Source organism: Lytechinus variegatus, chromosome 12 (assembly GCF_018143015.1).
Source record: "Lytechinus variegatus isolate NC3 chromosome 12, Lvar_3.0, whole genome shotgun sequence".
NCBI lineage: Eukaryota > Metazoa > Echinodermata > Echinoidea > Temnopleuroida > Toxopneustidae > Lytechinus > Lytechinus variegatus.
Window position 1 is genome coordinate 31,983,080 of NC_054751.1, and position 19,980 is coordinate 32,003,059.

At 35.3% G+C, this 19,980-nt stretch overlaps 1 protein-coding gene across 1 annotated transcript in view; it reads right to left on the reverse strand.

Annotated features, from left to right (window-relative positions):
- Positions 1 to 425: 425 nt before the first annotated feature.
- Positions 426 to 19,980, reverse strand: part of LOC121424829 (U5 small nuclear ribonucleoprotein 200 kDa helicase-like) — a 40,815-nt gene continuing 21,260 nt past the window's right edge. The window contains exons 23-41 of the mRNA XM_041620627.1: positions 19,485 to 19,646; positions 18,763 to 18,892; positions 17,083 to 17,153; positions 16,518 to 16,618; positions 14,947 to 15,120; positions 14,401 to 14,561; positions 13,531 to 13,758; positions 12,759 to 12,950; positions 12,001 to 12,240; positions 11,065 to 11,267; positions 9,833 to 9,906; positions 8,226 to 8,305; positions 7,713 to 7,860; positions 6,404 to 6,690; positions 5,634 to 5,777; positions 4,889 to 5,065; positions 4,308 to 4,468; positions 3,419 to 3,500; positions 426 to 2,712 (exon numbers count right to left, since the gene is read on the reverse strand). Of these exons, the coding sequence (XP_041476561.1) occupies positions 2,452 to 2,712; positions 3,419 to 3,500; positions 4,308 to 4,468; positions 4,889 to 5,065; positions 5,634 to 5,777; positions 6,404 to 6,690; positions 7,713 to 7,860; positions 8,226 to 8,305; positions 9,833 to 9,906; positions 11,065 to 11,267; positions 12,001 to 12,240; positions 12,759 to 12,950; positions 13,531 to 13,758; positions 14,401 to 14,561; positions 14,947 to 15,120; positions 16,518 to 16,618; positions 17,083 to 17,153; positions 18,763 to 18,892; positions 19,485 to 19,646 (3,076 nt within the window). The 3' untranslated portion in view covers positions 426 to 2,451. The remainder of the gene's footprint in view (positions 2,713 to 3,418; positions 3,501 to 4,307; positions 4,469 to 4,888; positions 5,066 to 5,633; positions 5,778 to 6,403; positions 6,691 to 7,712; positions 7,861 to 8,225; positions 8,306 to 9,832; positions 9,907 to 11,064; positions 11,268 to 12,000; positions 12,241 to 12,758; positions 12,951 to 13,530; positions 13,759 to 14,400; positions 14,562 to 14,946; positions 15,121 to 16,517; positions 16,619 to 17,082; positions 17,154 to 18,762; positions 18,893 to 19,484; positions 19,647 to 19,980) is intronic.

Here is a 19,980-nt window from a genome sequence, read left to right on the forward strand (position 1 = left end):
ATAAGCAGTGAATAAGTGGATATATACTGGGCTTCAGACAGATATTAATTAGTGAACAATTTTCTTTCTCAGTGCCTCAAAAAGTTTTACCACTTTGGCAGTTTAAAATATTATGACATTTGTGGTTTAGTCGCTGTCTGACTTTTACTGATATAGTTTGACTGTTATAATATGGGCTGATTTGATTTACGTTAATTTTTATCTTGAAGAAATTATATATGTATATTATAGCTTGAACAAAATTTACTTTATTATATATTTAAATGAATTAATATTCGTAATGTGTGAATATTTTGGGGGTTTCTGTGCATGAAAATTAAAGATTGTATATGTCCTTACCTAAGACAAATTATTGGAAGTGTATTTCTCAATTAATCTCCCTAGAACAAGACTTTACTTCTAGTAAACACAAAGGGACACCAATCTTCAGTGACATCACTTTTATTCTGTACATAATTCTGAAAAAAAGTCTGTACAAATTTGACAAATTCATCATAAATTACATCTCACACAAAAACAGCTACAAATAATAAAACCCTCACGAACAAAGCAAATTCAAATGGAGCAAAAGGGGAAACATTGACAGGATTAGTTCAATGTAAATTTCTTTCTGGTTTCCAATATTCAAAGGCCTTTTGATTTATGTCTATCTATATGTCAGATATTAAGTGCCCATTTTTTAATCCCTTAATTTTGTTTTTTCTAATATCTAGTGCATACTGTCACAATTTGCACAACAATTGAAACCATGGTCTTAATCGTAGTGATAGTATCACATCAGTTGTGGAAATCATATTGACCATAATAGAAATTTTTCCAACAGTTAAAAAATTTCTGCATCCAGTTACAAAAGGCCAGTTGCGGCGTTCGTAAAGGATCGTATGACACTGGGACCGAGGTATAAATGAACATGTATGACAAGGAACCATCATATACCTGCACATTTTATGTTCCAAGCACTGAAGTATCTCACACTTCATAAATTATTCAATATTTCTACTCCACACAATAAAATTGGTGAATGGGTAGTATTGTATGTCCCTTGAGCATGATCTGACCATTGAAGTGATACATTATGTACATGACAATCACTATGAAAATAATGTATACATTTACATTTGTATGACAAGAAAATATGGGATTATTCAATAGCGCCTTTAGAGTTTCCAATATAGACAAAAGGCAATGCTAATAATTAATCTTACATCTGTATCATTTACAAGATGTTATTGAGTATTACTGTCTGACAATTTGCTACATTTTATGATTTAAAGCAGAGTTATTCCTGCATGATATTCTTAAAGAGATGTGGGTATTTAATGAATACTATACCATACTGATCACTAACTTTGTATTTATAATATTAGTGTCATCATATTCAACAATAAGATATTGATATCTTTAAAAGTGAGGGCTGTTGGGAGTGTTGGGAGTAATAATGGCCACTTCTATTGGGTTTCCAGAGTGTACAGAAGCAACTTTGCTTGAAATATCAATGGTTATATTAACATTTAGCCAAAGGCTAATCAAAACTCAAAGAGGCAAATGATATCTTGCCTTGACTGCAACCATTCCAGAATAACATTGAAGGTATTGCAGAATCCACAAACATAATTTTACCCATAAACTGAAGAATAATACTAAAATCCATATACATATATACTTCATGTATAGGAGTGCAGGAAAAGTCTTCCTGCAGGGAAAAGATGTTCTGTTGAGAACAACTTTCTATTTGTAGAAGAAAAAAGGAAATAGATAAGTTCTGGATGCATGGAAGCTAAAGCCAAAGGCTACAAGCAAACTGAAGATTTGATCAATTAATCGAGCCATTAAGTCATCGTTTGAGACGTGTAACATTGTTACTTAATCATAAGACAGCTACTGATCGTGGAAGAAAAAGAAAGAATTTTTGTGATTACATGATTAACATCATTATCTTTGATGATCACTGATCTCGTACCCATTTCTCTGAGAACAAAATTCTCATGAAATAGACATAAGCCTAGCATATCAACAATGATATGAATATAATAACAAGGATCTAATATGTCGCAAAATACTTTCCTGATAGACACAACTTCTTGATCTCTCCATGTTCAAAGAGCCATATGAATTTTTGTCTTCTTCATGGATTATATAAGTAGTCCTAATCTTCCCACTCAGATCGAGCAACTATGTCCTGACTTGGCTTTGGAGATTAGAATCTGAAAAGAGGGGTCATGGATATTGTACAAGCAATTAATTTTTTTATTATTTCGCATACTCTATATCTCTTTGTTATCTCCAAAATAGCTTTCAGAGTCAGTATACAAAGGGACTTTCATGAAAACTTTTCACACTGACATCCGACAGTTAAAATGGTAACAGTCTGACAACTTGTCCGACAACAAAATGTCAATAGAACAGCTCCCAGATGCTTGATCACTGATGACAGTAACCAAAATATTCCATCTACTCCTCATCCGAGCTCTCATCGCTCTCTCCACTTGCGTCGCTACCAGGCTCCTTGACATCGATGTCGAACTGGTACTCCTGATCGCATCCCATGTAGGCATCACTCATGAAGTAGATGGTGTAATGATGACTGCCGGGGGAAGGAGCTACGAAGTCCAGCTTGACCTTGGCCTTGTGTTGAAGGGTCAAACGCTTGATGGAGATGAGACTGTTGGTCTTGGTATCACCGATGACAACCCACCAACCCTCCTCTCGTTTCTGAAAGACAAGAATGAATTATATTAAGAACATTGGATAAATAAAAGAGCAATTATTAACCAGGGGCTTGATTCATAAAGCTTTTTTGTAATTATACCCATGAATGTTGGATGTTCATGGGCTGTATATACCTAAAATTGTCTGTTTTAATATAGTGGGAATGATTTTTTTTGTGTGTAACCGTTATCAGATTTTGATAATTACAAATGTTCCCTTCCAAGACGATATTTTAACTTAAGCTGAAGGAAATTAAAAGGATTAAGGATCGATCAGGCACAAGAACATATTCTCGTATTTCATCAAAGTCATGTTCTACTTAGTATCAACTTTATGAATCAACCCTTAGACGGTCCGTGTGGGCTAGCATTCAAACAGTTTTTCATCAATACAGATTCTCTTTCATTTCAAGCCTGGACCCCTGACGGAAGTATAGATTAACTTGGAGTACAGGCAATGCTTGTCCAGAAAACAGTCTTTCATAGAATCATGAATGAAATATCTGTTGCATACTAGCAACTATTAAAGACCATAGGTCTACAGAATCACCTTTCAAAGTACACATTTTCAGCATTGTATTTTTGCATTTTGAAAGATTTACATTTTATACCTGACAGAGAATCGCTTGAACATAACCATAGTTTGGGCATCTTTGGAAACTGCTCCTAAAAGCATAAAATGCTGATTGAACGCAGCCTTAGATACCTACCTGAGGGAAGAGGGGAGCTACAACAGGTCCAGTGATCTCATCTTCTCTCTCTAATGTTACCATGATAACAACAGGTGAACCACTAAAAAAGTATAAACAAGACAATATGTAAGTATTGACATACCTCATAACAATAATATCACCACCACCATCATCAAAATCATAAACACCACCACTTCCATAGTCATCACCATCATTCATCACCTCCACTACCACTAAAATAACCCACTCATTCAATGAACAAGTTTATGATATAACCTTGTTCTCAGTCACATCTTCATGTGTGGCAAAATAAGGGTGGCAATATTTGGCTTATTTTCTCTTTTTCTATTGGACAAATGCTTGATTTTCTTACACTGTCAGTTTTCATTACAGCTATTTATCACATAACTTGGCTCATATGTTAATTTAATTCTTTGAATTATTTTTTCTTAATCAAAAATAGAGATTGAAAAATGGAAATTTTCTTGCCATATTACTTTCCACCAATAGAGGGCGTACACCAAAATATGCCCAAAATTCGAGTTTTAGAGCGCTCTGGTGAATACAAAACTTATTTCCAAGTTACTAAAGAAAAATGAATTGCATCTGTATGGAAATTAGTACTTTTTGTCACAAAAGTGATATTTTAATGTTTTTCTAAAGTGTGTGCTATATACTGCATTGGCATACCATAGTCCTACCTGTAGATTCCCAACAGGCAAGATGGTTGCAGTGAACAAATGCAATAACCATAGCCCCCATTGCTACAATCAATACCATATTCAACTATATCATCCTCTTCATTGCCACTATTATCATCATCATCACCATCATCATCACCATCATCATCATCATCATCATTAGCATCATCACTACATACACCATCAACAGTACAACCATGACTTACCTCTCCAGACTGTCCTTATCCTGTACATCATACATGAGTTCGATGTTTGGATATCTGTTACAGAACCTAGCTACATCAGCCATCTGGGCGTCGGTCATCTGAAGAAGCTCATGTCTCTCTTCATCCTCCATCTCCATGATATCAAAGATACTCTCTATTGACTGTGCGAAGAAAGAAGGAAAGATATATGATCACCCTCTTTCTATTACAAATTATCTAGCTATTTTTTTTCCTTAAAAATTTGAATATTTGCATGTGTTGTCTTAAGCCGTGATGAAAGGCTAGCTAACTCTTTCAATACCCAGGGGAGGAAATTCAACTATCTAATGATTATTAATTGAAATTAACAATAAGTCAAATACTTATTTATTCGCAAGAATATCTACTTTCTTATCTTTTCATATATCCAGTAGTTTATTCATTCATTACTTACATTCAATCATTAATTTCATATTGTATCCATCCATGTATCCAACATTATTTAATATTCATTTAATGATCCCTTTTGATGGGAACAATGTGTTTCATACTGTAGGAATCAATACACTTCTTGATTTTTAAAATCTGATTATAATTCCTACCTTCTCTGTGCATTTCTTGACGAGTTCTACCCCAAAGTGAGGGAGTTGTTTGAGATAGGAGTCCTTGTTCCACATAGCTTGTGTGACCATCTGTGCAAGCTCCATGGCTGCTAAGGCAGGGGATAGCCATCCATTGCTACTCAACACATCCACACAAGCTTGGATCAAACGTAGAGCCTGAAACATAAGAAAAGAATCATTTAGTTTGTTTAATCCAAAGAAATTCACTTATCATCAATAGCATAGAAAGGGTGTATAGTGTTGAACATGAGTGTTGGTGTTGGAGAAAACACAAAATTTTAAGTGAGGCTGGTGTGAGGATTAAAACCACTCAGTGTTCAGTTATATCGAAAATAGGATTTACTTTTTTACAATATCGTCAGCAATCCAACCCGCTCCAATAAAACTTAACTTAACTTAAAACTACCACATACAAACATCAGTTCTCGCAACTCCCAAACCTGCCAATACCACTCACTGATCTGTTGTTGAGGATGTATTTTGTTCTCCTTACAACTATCATTCCTACCACAGCCACTCTTACCACTACCTCTACAACTCAATGATCTGTTGTATCTTCTTCAGGTTATCTTCTGTATTTGACTGTACAAGTAATTCAGCAGATAGCGATAAACTGCCAAGATGGGTCTCATGTCAGCATTGGAAAGACTTTCAATAGCAACTAACACAACTACCACTCCTACATCAAACACTCTTACCACTACTAATAATCAATATGTTGTACCTTATTCAGGATGTCTTCTGTATCAGACTGTAACTCAGCTGATAGTTGCATCCTGCCAAGATGAGCTTGGATAAGAAGGTTTGTCTTGAGATGAGGATCGTTGTAACGAGGGTTGCTCACTTTGTTTGGTGTACGGCTTGCCAACTGAGACGGAAAAAGAAATATATATCAGCACTTACAATTATTTGGTTCAAGTTGAATGTCTTCTCTCTCTGTATGCTCTAGCATGTATTGTGATTGTGATGTTTGTTTATGCATTAATTAATAAAATGTATATGTGTTGCATCAAAATTATATGAATTGAAGAATACTTTAAAAGTACAAAAATGTATAAAATAATAAAAGGAATAAAATAACAAAATCAAAATAATCCAACACTGAAAATCATAAAACAAGATTATGTCTACCTATAAGAATGTAGAGGTGTTGTGGCTCAGTGGATAAGTCTCTGGACTGTGAACCACAAGGTCCGGGGTTCAAATCCCACCACAGCACTAGCGTCCTTTGGCAAGGTGTTTATCTACATTTGCCACTCTCGACCCAAATGCTGTAAATGGGTACACGGTAGGAAGGAATTCCTTGAATGCTCAAGCACCCGATCAGGGTAGCAATGCTAAAGCTGGGGTAATAGAATGCAACGCTTTGAAACATTTGTATTAAGCGCTATATAAATGTTGCATATTATTATTATCATGAAAGTTACAGTATATTTACAGTTTAAGTGCTCAGCTTGTGTTACTGGGCCAATGAGTGGGCTTTGCCTTTCATACCTGTTTGAGCATAGAGTCCTCATGATGCCTGATGGGAATGTTCTCATATTCCGCTGCCGACGAGATGATCTCAATCAAACCCTTGATCTTAGTCTTGTTGTTGAGTGACATGCTGAAGAGTTCTATCGTGGTGTAGTTGATGTAGTAGTATGCCGCAATCATACCAAGGTTCAAAGGACTGATGTCCATCTCATCCTCGATGCTGATGCACTTGGAATGTTCAAGGTCTTGGAGTGTGTTCTCAACCAACTCAGAGAGATGATCCGAAAGATGGCGATGGGTCATACCTACAAGAAGAATAATGATATTAATTAGAACAGAAAAAAGCAAAATAGAGTTGTTCATCCAAAGCTGTTTCGTTACTCAATACTTTACGCACCACTGGATCATGTTCTTAGGTGTTAAAGGGATGGTCCAGGCTGAAGTATTTATAGCTTAATAAATAAAGTAGAATTCACTGAGTAAAATGCCGAAAATTTCATCAAAATCGGATAACAAATAACAAAGTTATTGAATTTTAAAGTTTAGCAATATTTTGTGAAAACAGTGGTCATGAATATTCATTAGGTGGGCTGATGATGTCATATCCCCACTTCTTCTTTTGTATTTTATTATATGAAATTAGGTTTATTCATATTTTTTCCTCCAAGAACTAGAAAAATGGGACTGACAACTGATTTAGTGCATTATTAGTTATTTATTTCTGCAACTTTTTTCATTATAAGGGAGACATATTATTCACACAAGTATGAAATAATGAAAAAATATGATTTTATGTAATAACATAAGAAAACTAAAAGTGGAGATGTGACATAATCAGCCCACCTAATGAATAATCATGACGACTGTTTTCACAAAATATTGCTAAACATTAAACTTCAATAACTTTATTACTTATAATCCGATATTGATGAAATTTTCTGCATTTTGCTCAGTGAATTCTACTCTATGTATTAAGATATAAATATTTTCAGCTTGGACCATCCCTGTAAGTCAATGACATATGGATATATCATTTGCAACAAAAGCAAGTCAATAATTGTTCATAATGTCAAACAAAATCAACATAATGCTCTATGGAACTGCTCCCACAAGTGCTAGTCTTCATGTTTTTTCAGTCTCATTGATCAAGTGCCATTGATTAAGACTAATTGATATTAATGTTTTTGGTAAGATGCCTCAGCTTAATAGCAGTAGCAAAATTAGCCCTCCCCCCCAAAAAAAAAATTTCTCAAACAATACCTACACTTGTTCCAATATCACTAAAAGAGAACAAATTATTTTATCCCACATCTTATTCTCATCTCACCTTGTAGGTTGTAGTAGTTAGGGTTCTGTGTCATTCGCCTGTAGATGAACGTCCATGTCAGGTAATCAACAGCATCCTGTTTGTTCTCTATCGTCTTGGTAACGACCTCGGCATTGAAGTGATCATGGAGGCAATGATCCAGATGAGACTGTAACCAGAAAAAAAATGGAAGCAACTTTCACAATGTACTTTTCCTCACAAGAGTGTTCATAACTAAATTTTTCGAGAGAAAACTCAGATTATTTTTCAGGGTTGTTTTCTGTGTTAAAGTCAATGGAAGAATTGTGCTACCCTGAGATTTCAAAAACAACAAAGTGAGGTGCATAATAAACAATCTCTTCCAATAGCTTTGAGAGAGTTTCTTTTGTAATCCAGACTAAAAAACAGATATAAGTAAATCTTTCAACATTAAACAGATATTAGTTGTCAATGATTTATAGAATAATTTTGGAGCTTTAGATTCTTAATTATAGGATACTATCTAAAGTCACTGAAGATTTATAATTCTCTTACCTCGACTGGCAGGGGCTCATACATGAACTTCTTGTAGAAATCCTTCTTGGAGCCTTGGCACAAGACTACACACTTACTCACTGTAAGATGAAGAAAGAAAAGAGAAATGCTTTAACAAATCACACAATGAAATTTAACTTGATAATTATTTTATATTTGTTTAGTTAACATGCCTTAGGGAAAGCAGATCAGATTATGAAAATGATCAAACAGCTCTTACTTCAGAAAATCGCATAGGTCAACACATGATATCAATTTGTAAGGTTGATATACAGTGCGTCCCAGAATAAACGAAACCGAGATTTAGCGATCATTTATCATAACTTAATCATAAATAGAATAGACAAATGACCTACCAATTTAAAGCTGAGAATCTCCTCTTTCATCTGATATTACTTAGGTTATTTCTCATTCACGCATGAGTGAGCAAAAACAATTTGAAGAAAGGATACCAAAAACTCATTTGGCGGGGGGGTATCTGGGTTTCAAAAGGAAAACCACATTTTTGAAAAGTTCAATATCTGCTCTTCAATTTGGTGCCTAAATTACAGAAAATGGTCAAGAAATAAAAAAGTTCTGGTCATTTGAAATAAGGCTTGTATTTCCATAATTTCATGAGATAAACGTGTTTTCACCGGTTTCCCACAGAAGCTTTCGCATGGTGAACAAAAGATTTAATGCATGACTGATCGTCAACAAAACAGAGTGTCGAGTGAGTTTGAAAGCCAGCCTGGAGAACTTCTTCATTTTATGAAATTATTGAAATTCAAGCCTTATTTTAAATGACCAGAACTTTGTTATTTCTCGACCATTTTCTGTAATTTAGGTATCAAATTAAAGAGGAGATATTGAACTTTTCAAAAATGTGGTTTTCTTTTTGAAACCCAGATACGCCCCGCCAAATGAGTTTTTGGTATCCTTTTTTCAAATTGTTTTTGCTCACTCATGCGTGATTGAGAAATAATCTAAGTAATATCAGATGAAAGAGGAGATTCTAAGCTTTAAATTGGTAGGTCATTTGTCTATTTTATTTATGATTAAGTAATGATAAATGATCGCTAAATCTCGGTTTCGTTTTTTCTGGGACGCACTGTATATCAGCCCTGAGGCCATGGAATAATACTATTATAACACAATCAGACATCAAAATCACATGAGGAAACTACTATCTTCAGGATTGCAAAAAATAAGGTTTTTTATCTTGCACTGCAGCTATGCCAGATTCGCAACACTAGAATATCTGTGGAACCGTAACCAAAATATGTAATACGGCTGCAGTTGCAAGCTAGTTTTCAAGCTCCATGGGAAAATGTGTAAGATCATAATAAAGGGAGATGTAGGCAGCATACCATTGCCTCCAATTTCACATTAAGTTTTTCATTGACTAAAATTGACCGGTCAAGAAAAAATATATGAAAAATTGGTAAATTTATTTTTTAAAGTTGCCTTGCTCAGATGTCCAACAGGTTTTGTATCATAGAATATTGATTTACTGTACAAGAAATTTGATCATTCCTCTGTGTTCAAGAGGCAACAACTTGTTGACAATGTACAATTATGTTAAATGAGGCCACTGATTGTTTTATTCTTTAGAATTTGGACCTCACCTTCATGTTCAATCTCTGGTCTGTTAGCCCTTCCGGTCATTTGGAGTACATCAGTGATTGGGTAGTCAACATACCTAAGGATATGATATCATTAAAAGAAAATAATAAAAATCAAATATTGGAGCCTGTAAATGATAGTGATAGGTTTGAGACAGAGATAAAAGCTACACATTGCCTATATCTCGAGATGTTTTGAGACCAACATGTCTTAAGACACCCAAAGATGACAGACTAAAGCAGAGAAGCAAGATTGATTAATAAGAATTAAGCCTTTTTTTTATCTCAGCCTAAGAATACAAGCTATTTCTCTTTGAGACTGAGATACAAGACAAGACACACAATCCCTGTCTAAAGACACCCAACACAGGCAATGAATGGTAATGATTTTATTTGTTGTACCTGAATGTTGAGAGTACTACCCAAGGATCCTGTAAATTAGAAATATATATCTTCTTGCACTGCTCTAAGTTAATATAAAGTTTATATAAGTTTAAGTTTATATAAACCCATGTAATGGTATAAATCAAATACTAGTATCACCAACATTAAAGGGGAATGAAACCTTTGGAACAAATAGGCTTGCGTAGCAACAGAAAAATCAAAGAATAAGAATAAAGAAAGTTTAAGAAAAATCAGACAAATAGTGAGAAAGTTATGAGCATTTGAATATTGCAATCACTAATGCTATGGAGATCCTCCCATTGGCAATGCGACAAGGATGTGTGATGTCACTGATGAACAACTTTCCCTTTGGTGGACTATAAAATACCCTCAAAATGTCTCTTTTGCTTTTTCTTATGATGATACAAACTCTTTATCCATGATGTATTCTTAAAAAAATATGTTTTACATGCCCTCATGTAGAAAGAACACATGATTTATGGATAGATGTGATAAAAGAGGGAATTCAAGTGAAATATATACTAAAGTAATGGGGAGAGTTGTTCACAAGTGACATCACACATCTTTGTCGCATTGCCAATTTGCTATCTCCATAGCATTAGTGATCGCAATATTCGAATGCTCATAACTTTCTCATTATTTGTCCGATTTTTCTCAAACTTTTGTTGATCTGTTTCTTTGATTTTTCTGTTTTCACACAAGCTATCTTGTTCCAATGGTTTCATTCTCCTTTAATGGATTTACAAAAAACATATGTCTCTCCTTGGAACTACAAAAACAAAAAATACAAAAGAAAAGCTGAATAGGGCGTGATGAAGGTATTCACTTACGCATGTATCTTGCCATTATAGTACTGCGTATCCATGACAACCACCAAATGAGCATTGAGAGTCATTCCCCAGCACATCATCCTAGATGCTACCACAACCTGCACTGCTCCAGACATATAGAGCTGTTCTACAACCTTCTGTTCAATCTCAGAGAGACCTTCATGGAGGTAGGCGATACCGTTACTCAGCATCTCTCGCAGTGTCTAGACGGAAAAGTAGAAAAAGGTTGATGTTGGATGGATTGGAAATTTTTTATAAAAAACTTACACTGGTTCTAAGAAAGATAAACAATGGTGGTAAATACGCAATAACCTGGGGCCTGTTTCGTAAATATTTACAATAATGTTGACTTTGTTATTGTTGTTACTACAATGGAAATCTTGATTTTGATTGGTTGCTGATAACTGTTACTATTATAATCTAAATGTTACCCCAATCATTTATATTTTGTTGAATAGCAAGGTAACATTAGATGGCAATCATTCTAGGGATGACAGTATATCGCTATGATTGCTGTAATCAATGTGATTTATAATGAATACTGAACAGCATTCACAGGCCTAGTTGTGTAAAATAAATCATATCGATGCCAATAGTGACTTCATAGCTGGGTATGAGACAATAGGTATTTTTATTTACAAATTGAAAATATTCCTGAGAATTCTGAATACTACAATAGAATTCAGTGGAACATACATGTAATTTTCCAGCATGTAAAATATATGAGGGCTGTGTTACCTATCTTCTATACTATTTCATCAGAATAACGCCACGAAAAGGAAATAGACAGAGAGAGGCACAGTTGTCACATGTTTGAAAGGTTGATTGATTTGGATAATTAATTTTTCAATTGAATTGTAGTCTTTAGCATTCTTGGGAACACTCCCATTATGTCACATATAGTTCCTATAGTAAAGAAGTGGAATACAGACATACCTCATCAGATACTTTGCTGAGATGAGCAGCTAGATCGTCTTTATCGACGTGGAGGAACCGACTCTCAGAACCATCCTCCGCCGTCACGTAGGTCAAGAGGTCAATGGCAGTCAGCTTGGTCTGCTTACGAGACGGTACGAAGACGATGACAGGCTTGGTAGGGGAATGCTTGATGATGGCATTGTATGTGGGCTTCACCATGGCGATGAGACGTGATCCGGTGTGAGTGATGTTGAATCCCTGAATGGAAAAAAAAGGAGTGGATATCATGACGAGAATTAATAAAGAAATACTTGAGACAGTTGATTGGGATAGATATGGTAACCGTAAATCTTTAGACATCAATAATGGTAAAGCTGGCAATCAATTAGATATGATGATGATTATGATGATGATGATGATGAAGACGATGATTATGGTGGTGGTAGTGGTGGTGATGATGATGAACATGACACTGTATTATCAAGTTAAAGCTCTATAAAGATCTTTTTTCATATCTATTCAACTAACATTTAGGGGTTTATCAGTGAATTGAAAACCAAGAAATAATATAACAATACACCTTTTATTTGCTGAAATCTTTCCTAACTTTGTGTAAGAGAGAGGTTGATAGTGGCTGGGCAATTGTATTGAAATAGCAAATCAGGAATTATGTGCAAAAGCATGTTACTTAAAAAACATGGCCACTATGCAAGCAAGACAAAATATGAGGTGAATGACAAAAAAGGGAGTTAAGTCGAAATTCAATGAAAGCCTACCTGGATGTGAAGCTCTAGAGGAACCGGTCTCACATTGGGATGGAAGTTGAAGGTGTTTGTAGGGCTAGCTCCTAGCCACTGAGCAATATCCTTAGCATTGGCTAGGGATGAACTCAGGGCTACAAGACGAATGTTACGCTCAATCTGAGATGAGATGTACCGCATCCTGGAACAGATCACCTCAAGAACAGGCTGTGTGAAGATAAGATTGTTGAAAATTAAAAGACTGAAAACCTGGTATGAATACTGTTAATTCTAAATTGTTATACATAAATCAAGATGCAAACACGTTTACTCACTGGGCCTGACTTGTGAAAAGAAGCTAGAACATACTAAAGATCCATATATGCACAGTCCTGTACAATATATAACTTGAAAAGCCTGAAATTAGAACTAAAATCAGACAAACGCATGACGACTGGCATATCTATTTCATGCATCTGGAATTTTCGAGTGACTTTTTTATTCTAATTATTTTAAGAATCTCTTAGTTGTTAACAAAAGCTATCATTATAGAGTAGTATGTCTAAAACAATTATATTACTACTAAATGAGCATTATAAGTTGATGAATCGTGAGCCTGTAGACAAGACTACACGCTTAACTGCTTGGAACAATAAATCTGGAACGGAAGTACGAGTACCATCCTCCCAAATGGTTCAGATGTTTGAAACTAGCTCACTTCCAAGGTTTAACAATGACCCAACACCTTCATAGTTTATTCCTTACTACAAAATTATATTCCTTCTTTGAATATATCACTAAAACTCACCCCATTGTCCCCACCAATCAAGTGCAGCTCATCAATGATGAAGAGGTTGACGTTCTGGACATTCTTACGCTGTTTCCATCGTCGTGACAACACATCCCATCTATCCGGTGTACTGATGATGACATTACCCTTGGCTAGGAGCTTGAGATCAGTACTGGTCTCACCAGTCAAGAGTACCACCTTCTTACCAAGCTGCATCTGGAACTTGAGATGCCATTCATTGTACATCTAGGGAACAAGATGGGTAAAATATTAAAATCATAAGGTGTGTTTGGATGGTTGTACCTACTAGCACATGGTCCGATGTGTTTCTCAGATCGTCCAACACCATCATGGCTATTAGCCCACTTGGTCTATTATCAATTTGATCTAACCAACATTTGGTCCTACTATTACTTGGTGTGAATGTTATTTAGTCTAATGTCAAGATGGCCCTTACTTCCTCTTCGTCCAGTTTGTCTTTGTCAAATGAAAATCTAGCTCATAAACAGTTCATTTTATCATATAGAGTACAAGGATGTGATGGTAAATGGGCTAAACTGCAATTAGAGAAACTGGTTGGTACATACACTGGCTGTTGTTTTAGACCATGTAGGATGACACCAAATGGAAAAAAGACAAAGCAAGTTACATTAAGTGGCAATTCACACATTTGTGAACATCTTTACAAGGGGTCGATAAAAAATACCCTCTCATGTTGATCTAAAATTTATACAACTTTTGTTTATAGACAGAACAGGATAATAGTCTGATATTAATAATGGATCAATTATATCTCTTATCCCATTAACTGACCTAGATCCAAAACAGAATAACCATGAAGATACAAAATTGAACTTAAAATTCTAAACTGAAGTAAAGTAGCCATACCTGTTCAGCAAGAGCCTCTAAAGGTGTGACGTAGACACATCTACATTCTGATGATTGAAGCAACATACGCAGGATGGCCAACTCGGCAATGATTGTCTTCCCGCTGCCAGTGGGGGCGCCAACAAAGATATTGTCATCTCCATTGTACACAGCATTGAACACTGCAATCAAAATAATCAATATCATTACAAAACTTGGATGTCTTGTTGAAATTTCATCAATCAAAATAAGATAATATTCATGAACCAAATATTGGTACAATTTAGACAAATAAAATAAACTAAAGCAAAGAAATGTGATGTGCTAGAAAAGGGAATTAGGGTATGCAGAATCCTGACACTGAGGCTTCACCATTTTAATATCCCTCCTGGTTGCAATCATCTCATAAACATGGTATGAGAGGTGGTATGTTAAGAGATGCAAAGAAAGGGAAGTTTTTATTACACTGGCACAAGTGGGCTCAAAAACACTTCTTTCTTTCTGTAATATTTATACATTTGAGTAGTCAATCAGTAGATTATAGCGCCCAGGAGATACAGGTCTTACCTTGTGTCTGGATAGGATTGAAGACTGAGAACTTGCTGCTGTAGAGATTCTCAAAGGCTGGGTTCCTAAGAGCTGACACAGGCAAGGCTTGAAGATCTAGGAGCTCTGTAGGAGGAAGGTTCTTCTCAGGGAGGATCAGATGACGGAAGGACACAGGTAGCTGTGTCTCGGAAACTGAAAGGTGACAACAAATAGAAATTGAGAGAGAAATGTCATCCTGCTGCAGAAGAGAATCTCAAAGGCAGGATTACTTAGAGCTGAGACTTGTAAGGCTTGAGATCTAGGAGCTCTGTAGGAGGAAAGTTCTCAGGAAAGATCAGATGAAACTGGAGGGTTACACTAATGAAGATGAGAAATGTCAGCAAAATTGGACCAAGAAATGAAAAATTTCACTTCAAATGTGTTAGTTGCTGGCAAATTTGTTCATAAGGGCCCTGTATCCTGAAGTACAATCAGTTGCAAAATTAAGTGAAACTGTTAGTCTATACCAAGTCAAGTATGGAAGGTTACAATCCACAATGCATACATGACCAGTTTGAAGTCGATTCCTAACATAGCTCTTTAGCTATTGGAAGAATAAGATCTTCTGATATACCTTTGACGTCTGACACCCAGTAAAAGTCATCATATCTTTGTGATTCCTGTAGGCATACATGACTCAAGTTTTAAGTTGATATGTCAAGCAGTTCTTTAGTTATCACAAGAGCGAACATGGAAGGACCAGATAAGTAGGTGGGCAGGGGCATACAGATAAGATATATTTGTTAACACTTCTTAATCACCTTGACACATTTTGGTTTTGATGGGACAACATATCAAGTTACATCTACTTACAGCGGACAATCCTTACAATGCTTGAATATTGACTCAGAGAAAGACCACTTTTCAGTGAGTGTTTGATATCATAAAATTTGAATCTTCAAACCTGATTTTCATTCAACATCATAAAAGTTCAATCAATCCTTTTGTCAAATAGCATATTGTGGATAATGGCTAATTCTAACATAATATTAAGAAAGTATGACTACTTATAACTCATAAACCAGTGGCCAGTTCATAAGCTGTTCATGAATTATGAGCAACTTATCGAACAAATGATGATCCTATTGTCATGTTAAGAAATTTCTGTTAAAAAATACTGGGAATGCATTTCCCAATAAAAGGTTGTTTTACGCCAACTTGCTTTTTTTTTTCATAAATATGTGTCCCAGGACCATGACACCATATCTCTAGCCACAGAAATTTCAGGACTATCCTCTTCAGCACATGAAAATATTCACATCTACCCATACATCTGAGCCAAACAAGTATGTATGGCTCTTTAATCACCATCAAATTAATTTTCAATAGCTGCCTGCAATACAAGCTAAAATAGCATTATTTTAGAGTTGCTGCTACCCTGTTTGGCGTTCAACGATTGAAAGGGCTAGAGCCTCGTCGATCTGGCGCAGCACAGCGGCTGACGGGCCCACGCTCAATAATTGGGCAAAGCAAATTTTCGGAGTATTGCATTTCACGTCTATTTCGAACAATAAATTATGGATAAATTATGGATTTATAAAAAGCCTTACCGATCCACCTGTCGGAGACTACCCTGATGAAGTACTGAGGAGGGAGAGGCTCAAAGACTGGAACAGAGAATTTGACAATGTGCTCATCTTGGGCGAACTTGCTGTAGGTGAAAGAACAATTACCTTCTTACAATTCAGTTATGGACAACATAATTTGATTTTATACTAATGTGACATTGCATACATAATATATCTATATATTTCATATTTTATATTATATACATTTTATTAAATACAAGGTCTTATCGCAGTGTATCTTGCAATTCCATTATTCAATTAATGTTTGATGAAATATGTAGATAACTTTTTTATTGCATCATTTCTATTGGAGTTAATTTTTTAAATACTGATACTGAAACTTTGATCACATAAAATATGTTTTCAGCTTTATATAAACGTTATCATCATTATTGATTGGAAAGTAATCTGTAATTTAGAATTTAAATAATTTGAAAAGTTGATGCATCATTTGGTTTCCAAAATTGAAAAGATCATTAACAGCCTCAACAAACTTTATATAATTTCTTTTTCATTTGGGAGCACAGAAATAATAATGGGATATTACCTCTTGAGTAGGAAGTACTCGTGGTGAAGGATGATCTCGCTGTCTACATCTTCAACAAGAATCCAGAAGGCCTATAAAAACATTGTGGAACAAAAAAGTGAATACTACAATCCAACATGAGGTCACATAAAAGGATGGAATTGACAAGTACCCTATGTATTCTTGTAGTGCAGATTACAGGAATTGGCATTTCTTTATAGCAGATTATACATGAACAACACAAAATTTGACCTGCACTAGTGAATATGTTTATATATACGTTTTCCAAACAAATATATCATATTCATATACTACAACAATGGAAGTATAATACTACTATCTTTTTTCATTCTTTAAATCCTATCAAATTCCTTGGTTCCTATCAACAATGTAATAATTGAAAGAAAATTGGTTCATTAATGCTATTTTAGTAATAATAAAATTGTAATATTTGTAGTTTCACTGTGAAATCATATGAAGCTTGCAAATGCTGAGGAGAAAGAAAAAGAATGGCCACTTTTCAGCTAAAATCTTATATCATATGATTTGAATCTTCAAACCTGATTTTCAGTCAACATCATGAAAGTTCAACAATCAATTCTTCAAGTCAGCATGCACATAAACATTTGTTACTATTCTAACATGGAACAAGGGATAAATAGTGAAGGCTTCAATAACCAATACATTTTGGCATGCATAGTTTGTCGAGTCTAACAAGTTAAAGGGGAATGAAACCTTTGGAACAAATAGGCTTGTGTAGAAAAAGAAAAATCAAAGAATGAGAATAAAGAAAGTTTGAGAAAAATCGGACAATAAATGAGAAAGTTATGAGCATTTAAATATTGCAATCACTCATGCTATGGAGATCCTCCCATTGGCAATGCGACAAGGATGTGTGATGTCACTGATGAACAACTTTCCTTTTGGTGGACTATAAAATACCCTCAAAATGTCTCTTTTTGCTTTTTCTTATGATGATACAAACTCTTCATCCATGATGTATTTTAAAAAAATATGTATTACATGCCCTCATGTAGAAAGAACACATGATCTCTGGATAGATGTGATAAAAGAGGCAATTCAAGTGAAATATATACTAAAGTAATGGGGAGAGTTGTTCATCAGTGACATCACACATCCTTGTCGCATTGCCAATGGGAAGATCTCCATAGCATTAGTGATTGCAATATTTAAATGCTCATAACTTTCTCATTTATTGTCCGATTTTTCTCAAACTTTTGTTGATCTGTTTCTTTGATTTTTCTGTTTTCACACAAGCTATCTTGTCCAAATGGTTTCATTCTCCTAAGTTAACCAATCAAGAAAGTTGTTTTACAATTGCAACAGGTCCCCAAACTTTCTGTCACATGACCATAGTCTGAACTTTTTGATTTAAGATGTTTATATGACTTATCGAAAGTTGATTACGGAGAATAAACTGACTGATCTAATACCAGGGCACCTTTCACGAGAGACAAGGGGAGCATTTCATCAAAAAATATTGTCCGACAAGTTGTCAGATCCAACAACTTTCCTTGATTTTAATTGGCTGAGGAGCACAGTTCCTATGGTAACTGTCCTTTCATGAAACACCGCCCTACTTATCAGCCAAGAAAAACCAAGGATTTAAATGAACGTCAGAGTTGAAAATTTAGTAAGTGCTAACAACTTTCATGAAACATCCCTAGATCTTGCTATTACCTCAGAGTTTCCATGTATCTTCTCATCCCATTGGAAGTCAGGTGTGATGGTTAGCTCTACTCTCAATGTACTCCTTGTGATGGGTTGGATGTGAGTAGCTAGCTCCAACCGTGGAAAGTGATGAATGTATCTATGCAAATTACATCAAACAAAAACATCAATCAAAGGCTTAAATATATATGCCATTTTTAACATCTAAAAAATTCTAAGACTTAATAGAAAGCCTTTGGCTGGGAGAGCAAGGTAGCTAGCTTCACTGATCAAAATTTTTATTAGTTACTCCCTGTCCTCCCAGTTCTGTCAGCAAATCATAACCCTCTACTCATTAAGGCTCACAACATATCTTTAACCATGTAGATTCCTGTCTTTTCAGCTGTGTCATTCACACAGCATGTAACATGTTTTCGTTTTCTTTATTGGTAAGTGTGATTATAGCAGTATAGGAAAATCAATTATGGGTTGTACGTAAAATGCTGGACTTTCCTGAAGTGATTTCTCTGTGTTTTCTGGTTCATATAAAAGTGTGCCATGCTCTCAAATTAAATGGTTTGGCAGATCATGAAGTGAAGGAAAAAATGGAGGTTGGATGTACAAAAGCTTGACCATATTATGGAACTGCCCCTATATGGAAATCACTGAATCAAAGAACATCATTTAACTTGACTTATGTACTCTATACTTTATTTCACATAGACTCTGTACAGAACTACTCTTCAACATACCTGTGGATAGTCTTTCCCATCTTTGGCATACGGATGAACTCTCCAAGTTCATTGGGTCCTAGATCAAAGAACCTCTCCCATGGAAAGTTCTTCTTCTCAATCTTCCTCACGACCTCCTCGGGAATCTTACGGAACTGACGGAGGGGGCTCATCGACTGCCACCTAATGATGCAAACGAAGGATATCATAGCAGTGGGGAAGGATGATTTTACAATAAGCACACTGGCTAACATTATATGTCACTATGGAATGCCAGTGACCAGTCTCTAAAAGGAATTTAAAGCATTTCATTTGTTTCTCTTTATTCAGCAAATCAAATAGATACATGCTTCATATTTGTGGCCACAAACCCAATGAAATACCCTAATCAGTGTAATCATGTCCATAGTTGTCATATTTCTTATGGAGGTGGTGATGAAAGCAAGGTTGATCTAATCAACATCAATTGCTGAAAGTCAGTAACACCAACATCTATGAAGCATGTGCCCTTTTCAAA